The sequence below is a fragment of the Cnephaeus nilssonii genome, assembly GCF_951640355.1.
Source record: "Cnephaeus nilssonii genome assembly, chromosome: 11".
Classification (NCBI taxonomy): domain Eukaryota; kingdom Metazoa; phylum Chordata; class Mammalia; order Chiroptera; family Vespertilionidae; genus Cnephaeus; species Cnephaeus nilssonii.
Genome location: NC_137082.1, coordinates 1,869,326 through 1,887,758, shown reverse-complemented (window position 1 = coordinate 1,887,758; position 18,433 = coordinate 1,869,326). Strand labels below are relative to the sequence as shown.

Below are 18,433 nucleotides of genomic sequence, written 5' to 3'. Positions count from 1 at the left end.
CACCCCAGCTGTGGTGTGTGTGGGTGTGGGGAAGGGGGCACCCCAGCTGTGGGTGGGTGTGTGGGGAAGGGGCACCCCAGCTGTGTGTGTGTGGGGAAGGGGGCACCCCAGCTGTGTGTGGGTGTGGGGAAGGGGGCACCCCAGCTGTGTGTGGGTGTGTGGGGAAGGGGGCACCCCAGCTGTGTGTGGGTGTGTAGGGAAGGGGGCACCCCAGCTGTGTGTGGGTGTGTGGGGAAGGGGGCACCCCAGCTGTGGCTGTTGTGTGTGGGGAAGGGGGCACCCCAGCTGTGGCTGTTGTGTGTGGGGAACGGGGGCACCCCAGCTGTGAGTGGGTGTGGGGAAGGGGGCACCCCAGCTGTGAGTGGGTGTGGGAAGGGGGCACCCCAGCTGTGGGTGGGTGTGGGGAAGGGGGCACCCCAGCTGTGGATGTTGTGTGTGGGGAAGGGAGCACCCCAGCTGTGGATGTTGTGTGTGGGGAAGGGGGCACCCCAGACGACATGCATTGCTGTCACAGCTGGGCAGCCCCTCTGCTTCTGGGCCCAGGTGAGCAGGTCCTGCCCCCTCCTGCTGCCTCCAAATGCACCTTGGTGTGCGCCGGGCCCATCGCTGCCCAGACTCGGTCAGGGCGGCCTCGTGTCCCAAAGGCACAGGCCTGGGCGCTGCTCCCTCCCGCTCCTCCGGGGACAAGCCCCCAGTCAGCGGTGTGGGGAGAAGAGACCATGTCCCCAGGCATCGCCCTTGGTCCTGCTCTCCTGCAGGCCCACCTGGGACGAGCCACTCAGCTGACCCCAGTGAGACACCCCCCAGAAAGGATGTGAGGAGTATGTGTGACCTCAGCAGAGCCAGCAACCAATGGCTGCCAATCCTGCCCCCCCTCCGGGTGGATGGCTGCCCTGCTAGCCCATCCCTGACCCCCAGGCTCCAGGACCTTCCAGGTGACAGCCTGCCTCCCTCCAGCTGCCTGCCCAGCCCAAGCATGCGCGTCAGCCCAGGGCCTGGAAAGCCACCGTGCCCTGGGCTCCTCTGCGGGCGTTGAGCTCACACACGTGAGCACTGCGGCCAACACAGACGGACAGCAAATGCATGAGCCCCAGGGGGGAGGGGCAGAGTAGGCCCTTCCACCCACCACGTGGCCGGGCCTCTGCAAAGACGGCTCCTCAGCACCCGTGCAGGTGCAGGCTGTCCTCAGCCAGCCTAGGGCCACGGCAGAGCCTGCGAGCTGGCCCCACCCTGCCTGGTGCTGCCTGGGGCCCGGAGTCTCGGAGCTAGTGTGCTCCCTCCCTCTGGCCTTGGACTCTCCTGGACAAAATGGGGAGATGGGCGGTGTGGGGAGTGAGGAGCCCCAAGGAGCTGGCAGGAGGCCAGGCCGTGGTGCAGCCAGCGGCCACCTCCACCAGCACCACTTTGAACTGTTCGCAGACCTTAGCAGTTGAAGAGCCCTAGACTTGTGGCGTTGCCTCTGGCTGTGCCCCGGCCAGGAGCACTCTGCAGGGACCGTGAGAGGCGGTGAGGGCAGAAGGATGGTGAGGGCAGAGGCCTGACCTGGCTGAGGACAGGGCATGCTGACGGGGTCTCCCTGCTCACGGGGCCCTGCTGGCCCTTTCTGCCCCAGGGCGGATGGGCAGAGTAGGCCACAGCCTCTCCCACCTCCCAAATATTGCCCAAGTTGGCAATGCCGTGCTCATCCTATTTCACAGGGGAAAGATAGGTAGGCAGCCTGGCACCAGGGCCCCCACACCCCTCACTAAGCCGACTCACAGTTACAGTCCTGGCAGGGCAGGGATGGGCATCTGGGAATATCTGTAGCTCCCTGTAGCTGGACAAACCAGGCTCCCACAGGCCCCTCCTCGCCAGGCCGGACAGAGCCCACACACCAAGGCCCTCAGGATCCCAGCCCAGGCGGTGTGCCCATCACCCAGTCAGATCACACCCGCAGGATGGAACTCTAAGCCCAGCAGTAGCCATTCGAAGGCTGGATCCTCCTAGTAACCCCTGTGGCCCCCAACCAGGAAGATAAACGCCCCTCAGACCTATCCAAGACTCCCCCAAAGCCCGCATTCCAGACCTGCAGGTAATGGGGGGCTCCTGAACCAGCTTGAGGGCAGGTACTGCCCCATCAGGTGCACAATTCACACAAAAGCCCCACAACTTGACCTGGCACCTGCCCCACCCCACAGAGGCATCTTCTGCCCTTGGCCTCTGAGGCTGGCAGCTGGCCCACTGCTGACCACCTGGCACTTTGTTTCCCCACGTGGGGCAGAGAGGACTGGGCCGGGGCAGGTGTGCACAGAACCGGCCTCTCCTCCAGGCCCCACCACAGAAGTGTACTTGCTGGGCTCACACTCCAGGCCCACCTCCAGGCCCACGTGTGACAGCCAACGCCCAGAGCTCCCACCCTCGCACCTACCACGTCAATGAGCTGTGCGATGGACAGGCCAAAGTGGACGAGGACCACATCCGAGATGTTGGCCACAGGCCGGGACCACTTGTTGTAGCCAGAGAAGAGCTTCTTCAGCAGCCGTTCCTCTGCATGGACCCGAGTCTCCACGTGGCCGCTCACTGAGGACAGACAGGCGAGTGGCACAGAAGCAGGGCCCAGTGGCCCCCCAGGCTGCCCCTCCAGCCTCAGGCCAGGCTGTGCTCAGCCACCCTGCTTTCTTCCATCTCTTCTGGCACAGGCCTCTCACCTCAGGACCTCTGCACCAGCTGCCCTTCTCCCCCCTTCCAGCCCCCTCGGCCCTTCCTAGCACGGGCACCTCACCCAGAAGTGTTCAGCTGTCCCCGCAGCACTGATTGGGATGAGTCCCTATCGGGGACTGTATCTCCAGCCACCAGCAGAGTCCTGAGAACCTTGCCTCAAAGCACAAGGTGGGGAGTGAGGGGAGGCCCAGCAGGGGACAGAGGGGAGGGAGGGTCCAGCCACCGGGAGCCTGTGCTCAGTGGCTGCCAGCACGCCCAAGGCTAGCCCAGGAGTTACCATCTCCTAAGGGACACGTGAGTGCTGACCTGACACCAGCCCAGCACCCTGCGCTCTGCCCTCCAAGAAGCTGAGTGAGCCCCACGGGGAGGTCCCATGGCCGCCCTGCCTCCCCGGCACGGGCATCACCAGAGGGGCTGGGAGGCCCTGCCCCTGCTTCTCCCAGCGTCCCCTCTCACCGAGTCACCTACAGGGTGTGAGCAGGGCTGTACACGCCTGGGGTCGGTCCTGGACCCAGACCCTCCCCTCCCAGCCCACAGCCTGGACCTTGCCCCCTGATGCCTTTGACCAGGAAGGTGCAGCCACTCCTCAGTGGGGAGGCCAGGGGTTCAAGTCCCTCACACACACACACCCCCTGAATAGCAAGGTGGTTGCTCAGAGGAGAGGGGGGGTGGAACTCCCCCGCAGAGGCCACCCTTCTGACCCCCCCAAACCAGTAGCAGGCGTGCGGGCAGGGTCTGCAGGTTAATTTGGCCGGATGGGTGCGGGGGAGGGGTGGTGAGATGGGGCCCCTTCTCGCCACCCAAGTCGGAGCTTCTGGGTCCATTTGGTCAAATAGCAGCCCCTAACCCCCCCCAAACCCCTCTGCCCACATTCGGGAGGTTAACCCCGTTCTTGCCTTGCTCAGCCGGCGCCGCAGGACAGCCTCTGCGCCTCGGGGTCGGGGAGCCTCCGCGGCTGCCCCGTGGCGCGCACCCGCCGCTAGGGAGCCCCCCTCCCTCTGGCTCCGGAGATCCTGGGCCGCCCTGTAAGGGGCGAAAGCGGACCCCTCCAGCTCCCCGAAACTTACCGGGCAGGAGGCCGGCCCCCAGCAGCAGCAACAGCGGCAGCGCCGGCGGCGGCGGCGGCGGCGCCCCGGGGCCCCCGAGCTCCATGGCGCCCCGAGCGGGCTCTAGGTACGGGCGTCTCCGCACTCGGCCGCGCCTCTGCTCGGTGGCCCGCGTGCGCCCAACTTCATGCCTTCGCCGCGCGGGCTGCTCGGTTCCCCCGGCCTGGCTGGCTGTTCCTTCCGCGGGGCCGGGTGCGCGGGGCTGTGGCCCAGCGGAGCGCCCCGCCCCCTGCCCGCCTCCAGCCTGAGGGGGGAGGGGGAGAAGGGGACGAGGGGGGGAGAACGAGGCGGTGGAGGGGGAGGAGGAGGAGGGGGGAGGGGAGGAGGAGGAGGAGGAGGAGGGGAAGGGGGAAGGGGAGGGAGAAGAGGAGGAGGGGGAGGGGGATGCGGGGGGCCAGGGACAGGGGGAGGAGGGGGAGGAGGAGGAGGGAGAGGGGGAGGGGGAGGGGTGGCGAGGGGGATGCGGGGCACCAGGGACAGGGGGAGGAGGAGGAGGGAGAGGGAGAGGGGGAAGGAGGCTGCCGGAGGCGGGGCAAGGACGGGAGGGGAGGATGCGGTGCCTGGCCCGCGCGCGGGTAAAGCTTCCCTCGTCCTCCCGGGGCAGGGGACGTGCCCGGGCCACGGTGGGGGCAGTAGTCACTGCCCGCGACCCGGGAACCCTGGCGCCGGTCGATTCCCCGACCACGAAGCACCGGCCGCCACCCCAGTCCCCGCTCTGCCCTGAAGGCAGCCGCGCGTCCAGCGGGCGCCCGGCACGCGTCTGGTTAACTCCATCCCCTCCGCCGGCTTTGCGTTTGAAAAGCACACGTCCCTCGTCACCTGCCCGGCGAGGCGTCCGGAAAAGAACCCACCCTCTCCGCCTGTCCCTGGGAGCCCGGGTCGCGCTTCTGGGGAGGGTGGAGCCCAGCATCCCGCCCCCGCGAAGCGCGGCCTGCAGGCTACAGGTTCGGGCTGGCGGCCCCCTCCGCGCCCCGCGAGCCGCGCTCTGTGAGGTGCGGCAGCGCCACGCACTCGCTGTGGGCAGGGCCGCGGGCTGCCGGAGGGATTGGGGCCCAGGTGCCGGGAGAACAGACCGCGCGCCCCCGACTGTCTTCAACTCTAGGGGCCGGACTCGATGCTCCGCCCTCGGACAGGTCCCGGCGGCCCCGCCAGAGCAGCAGGTGCCAGAGGAGCGGCGGGCAGGGGCCGGTTTGTGCCGGAGGCGGGGGCGCGCCCAGAAATGCGAGTCTCTCCCCCCCCCCCCCCCCGCGTTTCCCCATTCCCGCGCCCGGCTCTGCGAGGGACCAAGCTCCCCCAACGGAAACTTGGGTCCCAGAGTGGGGGCAGAGAAAGAGGGGCTGGCGAGCCTCTTCGCTCCTCCCCGCGGGCGCCCACCCCCGAAAAGGCAGAATGTCAGAGGCCCTCCTGGGTCTCCCCACCCAGGCCCGGGTGCTCTGTGAACCGCAGGCTTCTCGCCACAGCCCCGCCCTCTCCCCATCGCCCGCAGCTGTCTGTCTGTCGCTCTGGGCCGGCACAACAGTTCCACAAGCTGGGCCTGAGTGCGCAGACTCAGCAGGATGGCCGCTCACTGCCTACAGGCTTCCAGATGCTGGCCCGCCCTTGAGACCCACAGACCCATTGGGCTCCTACCACACTCCCAGGAAGCGGGCTCTTTGCTTTTCCCTGCAAATGGGTGAGGAAGTGAGGCACCAAGAGGACAAGCCACGTGCCCCAGGGCACACAGTCAGTAGTGGGATTCCAACCCAGCCACCGGTCTTCGGGGTCTGCACCCTGGCCTCCGTCCAGCCACGGGCACAGCGTGTCCCAGGGCGGGCCCAGGCCCCTGATGAGACCCATGGCCTATCCTTCCTAGAGCCCAGGAGCCTGCCCTGGGGAAGCCTCGGGTCACCCGCACCACCCCACAGACCCTGAGCCTGGTCTGGTTTCTGTCCTGTTTGCAAAGGCAGGCCAAAGTCCCCCCACGGAGGGCCCTCACACCCTCCTCCTCCTCAGCCACCGGAGCCCCACAGGCAGGGCCAGACCTGGATTCCTCTGGCATCTCTTTGCCCTGTCATGAGCCAGCTCTGTGCCAGGAACTGGAATGTTCCCCAAGCTGCGTAGAGAGTTGGACTGAACCAGGAGCTGGTGAACAGGCCCTGACTGGGTGCTAGGGAGGGGAGGAGGGCCCTGGACCACTCCCGCCCCCTCGTGGCAGGCAAAAACCAGGGTTAGACCAGCCGGAGCCCCCCTCCTAGGGAGGGTGGCGAGTGCTAGTGACTCCCGAGTGGGAGCGCGTGCACAGCCCCTTCGTTTTTCTGTCTGTCTCGATGAGAAGTCCCCTACTCTACACTGTCCCAGAGCAAGCCAAAGGGACAGTGCCGGATGTGACAGTTTGCAGAGCCGATTTCTCAATCTTTTTTTTAAAAAAATACATTTTATTGATTTTTTACAGAGAGGGATAGAGAGCTAGAAACATCGATGAGAGAGAAACATCTATCAGCTGCCTCCTGCACACCCCCCACTGGGGATGTGCCCGAAACCAAGGTACATGCCCTTGACCGGAATCGAACCTGGGACCCTTGAGTCCGCAGGCCGACGCTCTATCCAGAGCCAAACCGGTCAGGGCGATTTCTCAATCTTTTGTTAGTGGAAGAGCCAACTGCGCTCCAGCGATGTCAGAATGCCTGTGACGCAGAGGCCATCACCCGCTGGCAGGCCTGGAAGGCGAGGCACAAGTGGGGCTTGTCCCATCCTCCTGTGGCACACACTTCCGAGGTGAGCATGCTTCCTCGTGCCTCTGTGTCCCGGCTTGTCCTACAGGGGCCTGTGAACGTCGTGCTCCATGAGCGCTGGGCTGGAGTCAGGGAAGAGGCAGGTGCATGGTGAGCTGGGCCACGCCCTGGAGGAAGGGCACAGGAACGTAGCTCCAGGGAACATGGACACTTACTAGGCCAGGTGCCTGGGAGTTTGCTTAAGTTCCAGGTTCTGGCCTCTCACCTTCAGAGACTATTCAGCCTGGACTATGTTCTCCAAACCTGTCATTTATGACAGCCATTTTCAGGCAACTCTGATGCAGGGAGTTTCAGACTTAGCGCTGATTTGGCCCAAGGACCCAGCAGTCAGGCTGGGCCCACCCCTGGCCTGGTGGGTGCTGGGATTGCCCTGGGCTGGAGTCTGCACAGGGAGGGCCTGCGGCAGCTGCAGGCGGCCAGCACTGAGCTCTGCTTCCCTTCGCTTTGGCTCAAGCAGTTGAGCTGGTGGCTGGCTCTCCCGGCCATTCCCACAGCTGAGTTCAGCCAGAGGGCCTGGCGAGGCCAGCGGGCCCGCTGCTCCTGGAGCCAGCAGACACAGGACTGCCTGCGTGTCACACACACTCCTGTCCATCCTCACGTGGATTTGCGGATGCAGCTCGATTAATTGGCCTCGCTCCGTGGTCGGCAAACTGCGGCTCGAGAGCCACATGCGGCTCTTTGGCCCCTTGGGTGTGGCTCTTCCACAAAATACCATGGCCTGGGAGAGTCTATTTTGAAGAAGTGGCGTTAGAAGAAGTTTAATTTTAAAAAATTTGGCTCTCAAAAGAAATTTCAGTCGTTGTACTGTTGATATTTGGCTCTGTTGACTAATGAGTTTGCCGACCACTGGCCTAGCTCATCAATTTGCACGGCCTTCTCTCCCCACCTGCGCCCCTGGAAATCACTGGTTTGGGGAACCTCGCAATCATCGACGCCTCTGAATTAGTCTTACTCCAGACCTCAAGGCCCCTCCCCTGGCTGTTCCTGAAACCGTTTCCCAGGACAGGAAACCCTGGCTCACAGACAAATGAGACCACCTCTGGAGCGTGGGCACCTCCCCCCGCCCAGCTTCTGGCCTTTGTGGCAGGACGTGTCCTCCCTCGGAGGGTGATCATGGGAGTGGGGCTAGGGAGCTAGCACCTCCAAGACCCCTCCCCATATGCACCCCCAGCCAATGCTGGCCCCTCTGGAGTGGAAAGTGTCTCTGCAGGAAGGACTCCCCCCCTGCTGCTGCCCTCTCCACCCTCTCCCTGTCCCAAGGACATTTCCATGGTAACAGCTCTTGACATAAACAGGGATTTGAATTAAAGGTGGGAGCTTTGGCTGGGCGCCCGGTCCCAGCCGCACAGAGTGTGTGGGGGAAGCATGTGGGGACCACGGGAGGCGGCCTGGGAGGGAGCAGAGAGGCCAGCAGCACCAGGACCAGTGGGGCTTCTGTGATGTCCTTTCACCTTTCACCCAGGCTTCAGCTGCAGGGCAGGCAGGTCCTTCCCGCCCCGCCCACGCCTTCGAGGTTCCTCCATTTCTTCCCTGGGTCAGCCACAGCCCTTTAAAACCCAAATACCCCTGAGGGGGGGGGGGGGTCACAGGCAAAGCGTGGGGCTCCCTCACAGCTGAGCTTTCCAGATGTGTTTTCTCTAGCCCCCTCACTTCTGCTCCATTACCACCTTTTCTCTCCCTTCCTAGGACTCTTCACCCCCAGACATCATACTGCATGTCTCCCAGGGGCCTCTCCCCCCACCCCCAAGAAATGTGAGTTCATGAGGGTTTTGCACAGAGTGCCTGGCTCTTAGCAGTGGCTGTGCATGTGTGCTTAATGAGAGAATGTGTGTGTGGGGGGGAGGGGGAAGGGGTGGAGGGATGGCTGGATGATTGGTGGGTAGATGGATGAATAGAGGCCTGTCAAGTGGGCACCAGGGAGGCCAAGCTCACGGGCCCCCACACATCAACCCCCGCTCCCAGGACCCTGTGCATGCAGGCTGAGAGGATCCAGGTGTGTGGGTTGCCCTGCACTTGCAGCCAGGTGATAGATACCCAAGAGGGAGAAATGATGGCCACCGTGGGCCAGGCAGGAGCGAGGGCGCTGGAAATTGGGGGGTCAGAGCCATCATGCTCACCACCCTGACTTTCCTGTCACCTGTCAGGAATGGACCAGGAGTGAACTCAGTGGCTCTCACCTCTCTGGCCTGGCGAGGCCACCCTGCCCTCCCTCCGGTCGGGGTCACCGACCAGGCTGCCCCTGAAGCAGTCCCCTCAACCAGTCCTGCTGTGGGACCCTCCCCAGCACAGAGGGGACCCGGCCCAGCACAGCCCTAGGCTGGGCCTGGTTGCATTCTCTTCCGACTGTTAGGAGGCCCTGGTCTGGCCTTGGGGTCTGATCCCACGGCAGGAGCCCTTGTCTAGCACACGCTCCCGGTGAGACCTTGAGGGAAGGGCGCTGTGTCCAGCCCCCAGGCCACCCTGACCACTCGGGGAAACAAGTATCCTCCTGGGCCAGAAGCCTCCACCGGCCACCACACCCCTTGGGCCGGAGGCCTCCCTGCCCTCAGCACCACGGACAGCGCCCACTCAGCCTGCTATCCGGCGCCATCTTGGCCCCTTTCTGGCAGCACAAGGTCGGAAAGCGGCGCCGCAGAAATGTGAGCATCAGACCATGTCTCCCCAGGGGCAGTGCCTCTTCCCTAGGACCGCACTCCCTTCCGCATACAGATGCTGTGCCTGTCTCCTGGAGGCCGCACAGGCGCTGTGACGAGGGGGAGGGGAGAGGTGGCTGCTTCCCAGCTTGGAATCTAAAAAGCACCAGTGTCCCACTTGCAGGGGGGAGTAGACAGCAGCCCAAAGGCCGCGCTCTCCCACGATCTGGGTTTAAGCTGGGAAACACCCGTGGGAGCCAGGCCCAGGGCCTGCTGCCCAATAGACCACACCTAGCCCAGCGTCCTTGGCTTCCACAGCCCCGGAGGGTGGGGAAGAATGTGCTCCCACGCTGGAGTCTCCATCTCCCTGCAGGTCTCCTCTCCCTGGGAGACCTTCGACCTTCGAGCACAGCTGGTACCCTACAGCTGACCCATCTCCAGGCTCTGTATCTGGGCATCGGTATCGATCCCCCACTGGCTGGGCTCCCAGCTCCCAGCTCTAAGTGTCCCTGCCGCCACCCCCACGCCCCCTGCCTGCCTCTCCGCTAAGCAGTTAATCACCGATGGACACACTCCAGAGGAGGCCCAGCCTCCAGGTGGACACTGCAGAGTGAAGGCTTCTTGTAAGAAGGAGAATGATGCGCGCTGGGTCTGTCTCCAGTCTCGCCATTGACCCAGCAAGCAAGCGAGTGGGGCATGAGCGCTGGCACCTCGGAGCCTGTTCCCTCAGCTGTGAGCCCGTCGTGAGGACGGACTTGGCGCCGCTGCGTGTCTGGAGCTGCTGAGTCGTCACTGCCACTGAGTCACTATTGTGCAGGAGTCACCTGGCAGTTCTGCTCTGCTCCTTCAAGGGGAGGTCCCTGTGCCCACGGCCACGGGGCCCTGCAGCACCACAGCTCACGGGCCTGCAGAGCTCACGGGCCAGGCCCCGGCTGCCGAGCGGCTGGTGTGGGGCTCCATCCTGGCAGCCGAACGCAAACCCGAACCCGAACCCGAACAACAGGTCTCTGACACCTGCCGCCCCTCAAGCCAGCGGCACAGCCAAGCCCTTGGATGCGGCCCCTGGCCTTCGCTCTCTGTGAATAAAGAAGTGTGTCCTGACAGGCCACCGGCACAGCCAAGCCCTGTCCCGGCCAGCTGGCCGCCTGCAGCGACTCCCATGCAGCTCCCTGGAGGAGAGGCCAGGACAGGAGAGGGAGGGAGGCCAGGGCTGCAGTACTCTGCTGTGGCTGGAGCTGCTGAGCGAGCGGAGGCCGCTGTGGCGGAGGGCAGGCCTGGGTGGGGGGAGGCCTGAGTGACCCTCCAGGAGCTTCCAGTCCTCCTCTTCCTCCTTCCAATCCTAGCCACCTGCTCTCTCTCAGCCCCAAACCTGGCACCAGGTAGAGATGGACTCTGCCTAGAAGACCCCATTTGTGTCCATGAGATGCTGTCCCCAGGACTGAGACCATGAGACCCCCAAGGCCTGGCTCCTCTGAGCCAACGGAAGAGCCACATCAGGATTTGGCCAAAGTCCCTCCTGCTTGGCGAGGTCTGAGCCCCCAACGAATGCCCCCATTTGGATTCTCATCACATCATATTGCGACCCCGCCCTTTGGCGTGTACCCTGCCCAGACCAGGCTTGGCCGCTGCCCGTGAAGTCCCCCCACTGCAGGCCTGGGGACCTCCAATGGAGGGAGGAGCCCTCCTGGGTTGGAAATCGGGACCTGCCTCCTGCTGGCCCCTGGGCCCGACCACCGCCCTGAGCAAGGAGGGCTCTGTGCCCTGCAGACCTGGGGCTGAGCTAAGGCCCCTCTCCAGCTTGCACCCTGGGGCCCCCACCTTTGGGAGGCCTGTGTGAACCACATGACCCCAAGCTGGGAGGCTCCAGCCGCGGCCCCTCTGCCACAGGATCTCAGGCCAGGTTCAGCCTCCTGCCCGTAAACTGAGCAGCTGCCCCCCACCTGGGCTTGGCGAGCAGGGAGGTCCTCACAGGCGAGGGCACAGGAGACTCAGAAAGCTCCTCCTACTGCTGGCACCAGGCGGGGTGTTGGCTGGCTTCCCGGGAACAATGGCCTTGAGGTGGCGCTCAGGCCAGGTGAACCCTCCCTGCAGCACCTTCAGGACCAGTTTCCAGGGGCCTGAGTTCCCACAAACACGGGCTGGAGACGGTGACAGTGGGGTGCCCGGCCACACAATGACGGCCGGCTGTGGACGTCTGCCTGCCACACAGAGGCTGGGCAGAAGGGCCCGGAGGCCGTGTGGCTCTGGTCTGAGCTGCTGAGGCCAGTGGAGGAGGTGGGAGAGGAAGCCCCCAGACCCCCAAACCAAGCCAGTGGGTCGGCTGTAGGCCCAGAGGCCATTTCCTGGGCAAGTTTGCTCAGGGAAGGAGTGTTCCCAACAAGGGGCCTGGAGCCTGACCTGCCCCGCATTTCCACCCCCATCTCCATGCCCAGCTCTCCTGCCTGGGGTGGGGGGAGCTCCTGCAGGGAAGGCAGGTCCCCGACAGCCACAGCCTGCCGACTCCAGGGGCGTGGACACCATCCGGTCTCCAGGCCCAGGGGCTAATTCCAGAGGCAGAGCCCCCCTGTGCCAGGCGACCAGATCTTCAAATCAGCACATTCGGGGCGGGCAGGGCTCTCGTACTCCAGTCTTCTGACCAGCACTGACTGGGCACCTGAGCTCCTTAGGCTGAGGCTCAGGAACCATCAGCATACGGGTGCTGCCTGCTGAGGGGTCCTCGGGTCCGCAGGGCCACCCTGCATGGATGGACTCTGGCCGGGCTCTGGTGGTGGCATGCTGCGGGGCTGGTGGGACTAAGCTACACTTGGCATCGCTGGGAGCCCAGGTGCCCTGAGGGTCTGGGGTCAGTCAGAGCTTGGCAGAGGTGCCGGGTCAGCCTGGGCCCAGAGAGCCCAGGGAGCAGCAAGGCAAGTGGTCACGATGCACCCGCCCCAGGTCCCCGGCCCACGGTGGGTCCTGGGCCATCTGGTCTCCTTGTCCCTGCTGCTCCTCTGTCCCAGGCTCACGGGGGCAGTGAGGTACAGCAGGGCCTCTCGGCCGTGGTCCCTTGTCGGGGGAACGCTGGGCATTCAGCCTCCGCACGGGGAGCCAGGAGTCAGGACTGGTGTGGTGCCTGTAGAAGGGGACTCAGACCTTGTGCGTTAGGTCCTACTGATCAGCATATTGAGTGGGACCCCGCCGGACACGCCCCCTGAACTAAGCGTTACTTGTGTAGAGTGAGTCCTGCCAGGAGGGGCAGCTGTGCTCCCTGCCTGTGGGGCAGTGTGACCCCTGGTTCTATCGCCAGCATGTTCTACGTGGATGGTCCAAAGCCCCTGGGCGGGTTATCATTTTGTTACTTTCATTCTGATGAAGCGAGGCCATAGGCCCAGGAGCGGGCCCAACGCCACGGCACCACAGCTCCTGTCCCGGCAGGCACCTGACCTCCTGCCGTCCCACTCACCATGCCCCCAGCTGAGCCTGGAGCTGTCTCCCATAAACCCAGCTCTGCTCCCTGTTGACAAAGACACATCTGCCATAGCTCTTCATGCTCCAAAGCCTGGAGACAGGAGCCAGCAGCCAGCGCCAGGGGCCCGCTGCTGGGATAGCAAGGGCGCAGGCTTACGCTCTCAGGCGCCTTCCTGATTCTGCCATTAAGCCACCAGACTTCCCGTTGTGAGAAGAAACAGGTCAGCTTTTCTGTCAAAGAACAGTTTAGACAGCCGCCATGTTGAACTGTGTGACTTGGCAGCCACCATGTTGGCCCCATGACCTGCAGCTCCCCTGGGGGCCACCATCTTGAAATGGCAAAGGCCCACCCCTCCCTTTGAATTAGCCAATTGGGAAAGACTGTGCACCTGAGCTCCAATCAAGAGCGAGGGACAGGTCACATGCATCAGAATTAAAAAGCTGAGCTGACCACCTGCTCGGTGTGCGTGCGCTTCCAGACCATGTGTGCACACCCCCTGCAAGAGAAAAGATATTTGTGCTGCTACCAGGACCCCTGAATTGAGGGGCTCACCTTATTTCTTACAGTTTGCAGGCACGTCTGGGATCCCATTTGTCATCACAGGGGAAAATTGGACCCCTCTCTTGAGGAGGTGCGTCCCGCTGCCAAGTTGCGGCGGCCTTGGTGAGGAGGATCAGCCATTACCCCTGGGCTGACTACGAGCTCAGGATCGAGAGTCAGCCAGCAACACAGGAAGGGCCCAAGCAAGACCCGCAGCAATCAGGAACCTCATGCATGAGCCAAGGCAGGAAATGGACTGAGTACTGCTTTGGTGATTGGGTGTCCTCGGAGGCCGGGCATATGTGACTGGGATGTGTCTTGGACATAAAGCGAGTGCGGAGTTCTGATCTGCGGTTCCGTTCTCTTGGGAGGGAAGCGGCCAGAGAGGGACGAAGCAGATCTCGGGGAGTACGAGAAACCTCCAACATGGGGGGTTGAGTACATAGTCACAGGGAACCTGCTGAGGATGGGAAACAGAAATTCTAGGCCTAGGGAATCCATTCCCCTGAATAGTCCATTGGGAGAATGCTGAGGTTCTGGGGAGGCAAGTTCCTGAACCAGGGACAGAGACATTGCTTTGCTTTAGTGGTTCTTAATGCAGGGCATTCTCTGGTGTAAACTCTTAGTGTGTTGTGCGCGCCTGTATGAGAGTGTTCCTGTTGGTGTTTACTGTCTCTTTGTTATTTGTTTAATTTGTTTAAAAAATGGGACGAGTCCCACTTTGGTGAAGCCCAGTTTGTGTGGTGAGGCTGAACACGTGACAGAGTGCAGGATGTCCTAGCAGCTGCCAAGAATTCTTAATCTATGGGGCTCTTCCTGCTCTCCCTGCAGGGTTCAGCCACCAGAAACTCTTAGCTAGTGAGGTTTCTATCTGTGTCTGCAATGTAGTTTTGGCTTTCTATCTTTTAGGGATTTTGGTTTGCTCCTTCCTTGTTTATGAATATAGGAACAAAGAATACAGGGGGAGATGGGATTACAGGCCTGGGGAAGTGAGCCATACAGGCTGGGTTGGGCAACAAGGTTAATACTTCCATGATAACGGGCAGTTCTTGAATGAGATGGACCGCATTCCAAGGGTGACTCCCAGGTCCCAGGGGAGTGGGACTCCCAGCCAGGTTGGTATGTCCTTTCTTTGAGCAGAAAGGGCAATCATGGTTAACAGCATAATTAATATTTCCCATAACCATAACTAGTTGCCAACGTTCTATTTTTTCCCCCATAACACTGGGAGGAACAGATCTGTAGAAGTACCCTCTAGCAGTGAAAGGGTGGGGGGGGGGGGGACTCCTGTTTTATAAAGGAAAATAAATAAAATAGTACTTACACATTAAAGCTACTGAAGGCTGGTGAGTTATCCCTGTTACAAAATTGATTAAAAAATGCTTAGGTTAACAATTGGCTTTAAAATCTCAAAGTTGTTAAGATATAAGTAGATGTCACTAAAATGAAGAATTCATGATAAAGCTTTTCAGTAATAATTATAAAAATGTTAATAATGAAAGTCCAGTCACTCAAGAGGAGACTGACTGTGCTCTCTGTTGGAGGAAGGAGCTAGTCCTCCTGCTCCCTGTAAAAGCAGAGAAGCCTAAAAGAGAACAAGGGCAGACAGAGGAATGACATCCCTTGCCTTGCCTTCCCCGCCCTATGCAACACGGGGTGTGTGTGTGTGTGTGGGGGGGGGGGGGGGACAATCTGGGGAACATCCAAGATGGCGATTTACAATCCCAGCCTCCCCCTCGGGAGGAGAGCTATCCTGATAAAGCTCCAACCAGCCCTGAGGCCACTGCGCCACCAGAAACCAGCTTTTCTAGGCTGTGAAAGGAGTTGGAGCAGTAAGAAAAAAGGGGGGGGGGGGCGTTAAAACCTCTGCTAGAAGACCCACGTGGCTTAGCTGACCAGCTAGATCTCAGGGAGCGAATCATTAGAGGGATTAGGGAGCAGTTCCCCCGTCTCGGAACCTAAATAAGGCCTTCAATAGTCAGCAGGGCAAAGAATTGTACCCAGACTAAAAGAGCAAATGAGAAAGTACTCTGGGCCAGACCCTGAGGACCTGCTGGGCCAAGAAATATTAAAATTACATTTTGTCACCAATAGTTGGCCAGACATCTCAAGAAAACTGTAAAAGTTAGAGAACTGGGAGGATAGAAGTGTCGAAGAGCTGTTAAAAGAGGCTCAGAAGGGCATAGACCTTCTGTACAGAAAACCTAATATAATGTTCACAAGTGTAGAACAAGTGGTCCAGTGAAGGGCTGGCCCTGAGGGCCAGAAACAGAGGCCACACACTATGGACATCCCCCAAAAGAGGGGGAGCATGTGGGACACACACACACACACACAAAGAAGGAAGGGACCCCGCACTGAGCCTTTAGATCCCAAGGCCAGCATTCTCACCCCCTTCCCAAAGAGCAGTTTCTGTACTTAACAGTCCTGATATTATCAGAAGCTGAACTCATGTTATCACTAAGGGAAAATGTGGCAGTTTTCAATCCAAGCAGCTAAGGCCTGGGAGCTGCAGTCCCAGAGGAGGCTGCAGCGCCTGCTCCCTCCCCTCCGCCTTTTCTCCAGCCTCAGATGCCTAACTGCTGACTTAAAAGCTTTGGAGCATTGCTGGGTTAAATAAAAAAATTTTAATACCTAGGTATTTTGAAGTAACAGGATACTGAAACATTAATTAATCTGAGTTTGCCTCCTATGGAGAATCTAGAGGATAGATTTGAATCTATTAATTGAATAAAAATGTGAATGTATTTCTAACCTGTGAAATGCTAAGTATTTAATTTGCCACCTAAAATTTAAGGTTTCTAAGAGTTAAAAATTCTAGCTAATGGGAAAGAAATTATATGATTTTGGTAACAGAAGCCATGAAATATGGAGATGCAGTATTGAAATAATTAGAAAATTAAGTTGTTCTAAAGCTAAATGAATAAAAGATTTGTGAAAATTATAGAAGGATTGTGAAGAGAACTCTTAAAGGGACATTATAGGTAGGTGAATCTAAAGTAAGCTAATACAGAATTTGTTTAGACCGTTTCCAGGGAAAAAGTTTTCTGTTAAAAGGGAAAAGGTTTTCCTATATTTGCCTACAAAGCAAAAGTTCTATAAATTATTGGAATAATTATATATTGTGATATTTTAATCAGGTATATAATTACTTAAAAAAGTGATCTTAATTGTGGGAACTGAGTTTTACTAGCTTATGCTTGTGTTTAATACCCTCTTGTCACTCTGAATGCTATATAATCTTTTGGTAGAATGGGTTTGACAACCTTCCTAGGGTTTGAATTTTAGGAAAAGTTGTTTTTTTACCTAGAGCTGGCTGTAGGTGATTCCAATAGGCCCTGGAATGCCTCAAGATCTTCCTACAATGGAAACTAGAGACCAATTTCTTCCGAACTGAGTACTGGGTAGCTCTTCTACTTTAATCTCTCAGGTTAGAAGGCCTCCTGACCCAAGGCCCTCTGGAGTTTCCGGGTCATCGCCATCGACCGGAAGACTGTTTGTTCTAATCAAGACTTAGAAGGGAAGCAAGTTGGAACCCTCCTGGGAAGGACCTTACCTGTCTTGCTTACCACAGAGACTGCTGTTCGGACTGCAGAGCGAGGTTGGACCCATCACACACGGGTTAAGAGTGGACACACCTCAAAGTGGACAGCCATACCAGGACACATCCCCTTGAAACTGATGCTAAAAACTGAGCTGTCTTAATAACCATCATGTACTGAGTTCTCTTTGCTTTAGGGATCTGGCAAATTGTAGGGGCTTACAATGTGAGCTGGAGAAATGTGTACAATCTGGATCATGCTTACCCAGTTAAGTTATTGGTTATAGTTAACTTGAATGACATGGATATTTCAGCCTTTAGGTCAAAAGATTGGCTAGGACTAGATTTAGGAGTAGATGTCACAGGACAAGATCCCCTAGGCCACTGCCACCACCATGCAAAGAGAAGTAGGGTATAAGGGAACGAATGCCTGGTGGAATGGATTAGGTATTCTGTTCACGCCTGAATAAAAGCGACTGGAAGGAAGGCTAGAGGCCCAAGTGGTCCCGTTCCCATTCGGACGGACCTCAGACAGTAACGGGATGGGATGTGTGCTTGCCTTGTACCAGGAGGAAACCGCCTGGGGAAACGCTTCCTGTAAGACTCTCGCCCTCTTGTTCCCATCCAACAGAAGTAAAGAGCAAGGACCCCCCAAAACAATCCGGCCCATCCTCCGATGTAAACTATGCCTCCTGCCTCTCAAGGGGGGGAACAGTGCTCAGAGTTTATGAGAAATTTATCCGGATGCGTAAATGGCCGAGTATCCTCAGAAGCCCATCGTGCTGCACTGTCAGTACCCCGTGCTGATGTCTGGTATGTCATGGGGGACCCTGACTTGGGCCTTGCCCAGCGAATGGAGTGGACCTTGCGCTCTGATACCATTGGCTATCCCTTTCACGTTGGCACGTCGTAAACCTTCTTCAATGGACAGACAGACTAGGAAGAGGAGAGAGGGTCCGGGGGCTCCTTTGATCCCCATATACACACAGATCCCATTGGGGTTCCAGGAGGGGTGCCAAGGAGTTTAAGGCTAGAACTCAGATTGCCACAGGGTTTGAGTCTGTCCTGTGCTGGTGGCCACTGTGAACAAGAAAGTGGTGGATTAGTTATATTTACTAGAACCAGCAAAGGCTTGTTAACGAGGCTCGAGAGGCAGCTAAAGGGATAGTGAGCAGCTAGATGCCAGCAGCAGGATGGCCTGGGGGCACAGGTTGGCTTAGATACGGTTCTGGCAGAAGAAGGAGGAAGATGTGTAACGTTGGGGCCAGTGCTGCACATTCGTCCCTGACGACACAGCACACAGACCGTCACTGAGCCTAAGGCCCTGGCAGCTTCGGTGACGTGTGATCTGGAGCCTGGGACCGAGGCTCCTTCTCTGATTCACTGGAGCGATGGTTGGAAAGTGGAAGGAGCGATGGTGTCCACCTCACCCCTCTGATTAGGAGCTACAGTGATGGGGTGTCACGTCATCCCATGTGTGGGGCGTCTTACCCAAAGGCTAATTGGAACCCTGTTGACCAAACAGCAAAGTAGTCTCCTCCTGGACACTGCAGAGCAGGAAAGTCAAGGGTGTCAGCCGAGTTTGAAGAAAAGAGTTTAAGTAAAGAAAAGGGGGGGATTGTGAGAAGAAACAAGTCATCTTTTCTGTCAAAGAACAGTTTAGACAGCCGCCATGTTGGACTGCGTGACTTGGC

At 59.3% G+C, this 18,433-nt stretch overlaps 1 protein-coding gene across 1 annotated transcript in view; it reads right to left on the bottom strand.

Moving 5' to 3' along the window:
• Positions 1-3,882, bottom strand: part of CHRNA4 (cholinergic receptor nicotinic alpha 4 subunit) — a 10,363-nt gene extending 6,481 nt beyond the window's left edge. The window contains exons 1-2 of the mRNA XM_079784267.1: positions 3,768-3,882; positions 2,408-2,559 (exon numbers count right to left, since the gene is read on the bottom strand). Of these exons, the coding sequence (XP_079640393.1) occupies positions 2,408-2,559; positions 3,768-3,852 (237 nt within the window). The 5' untranslated portion in view covers positions 3,853-3,882. The remainder of the gene's footprint in view (positions 1-2,407; positions 2,560-3,767) is intronic.
• Positions 3,883-18,433: the final 14,551 nt, after the last annotated feature.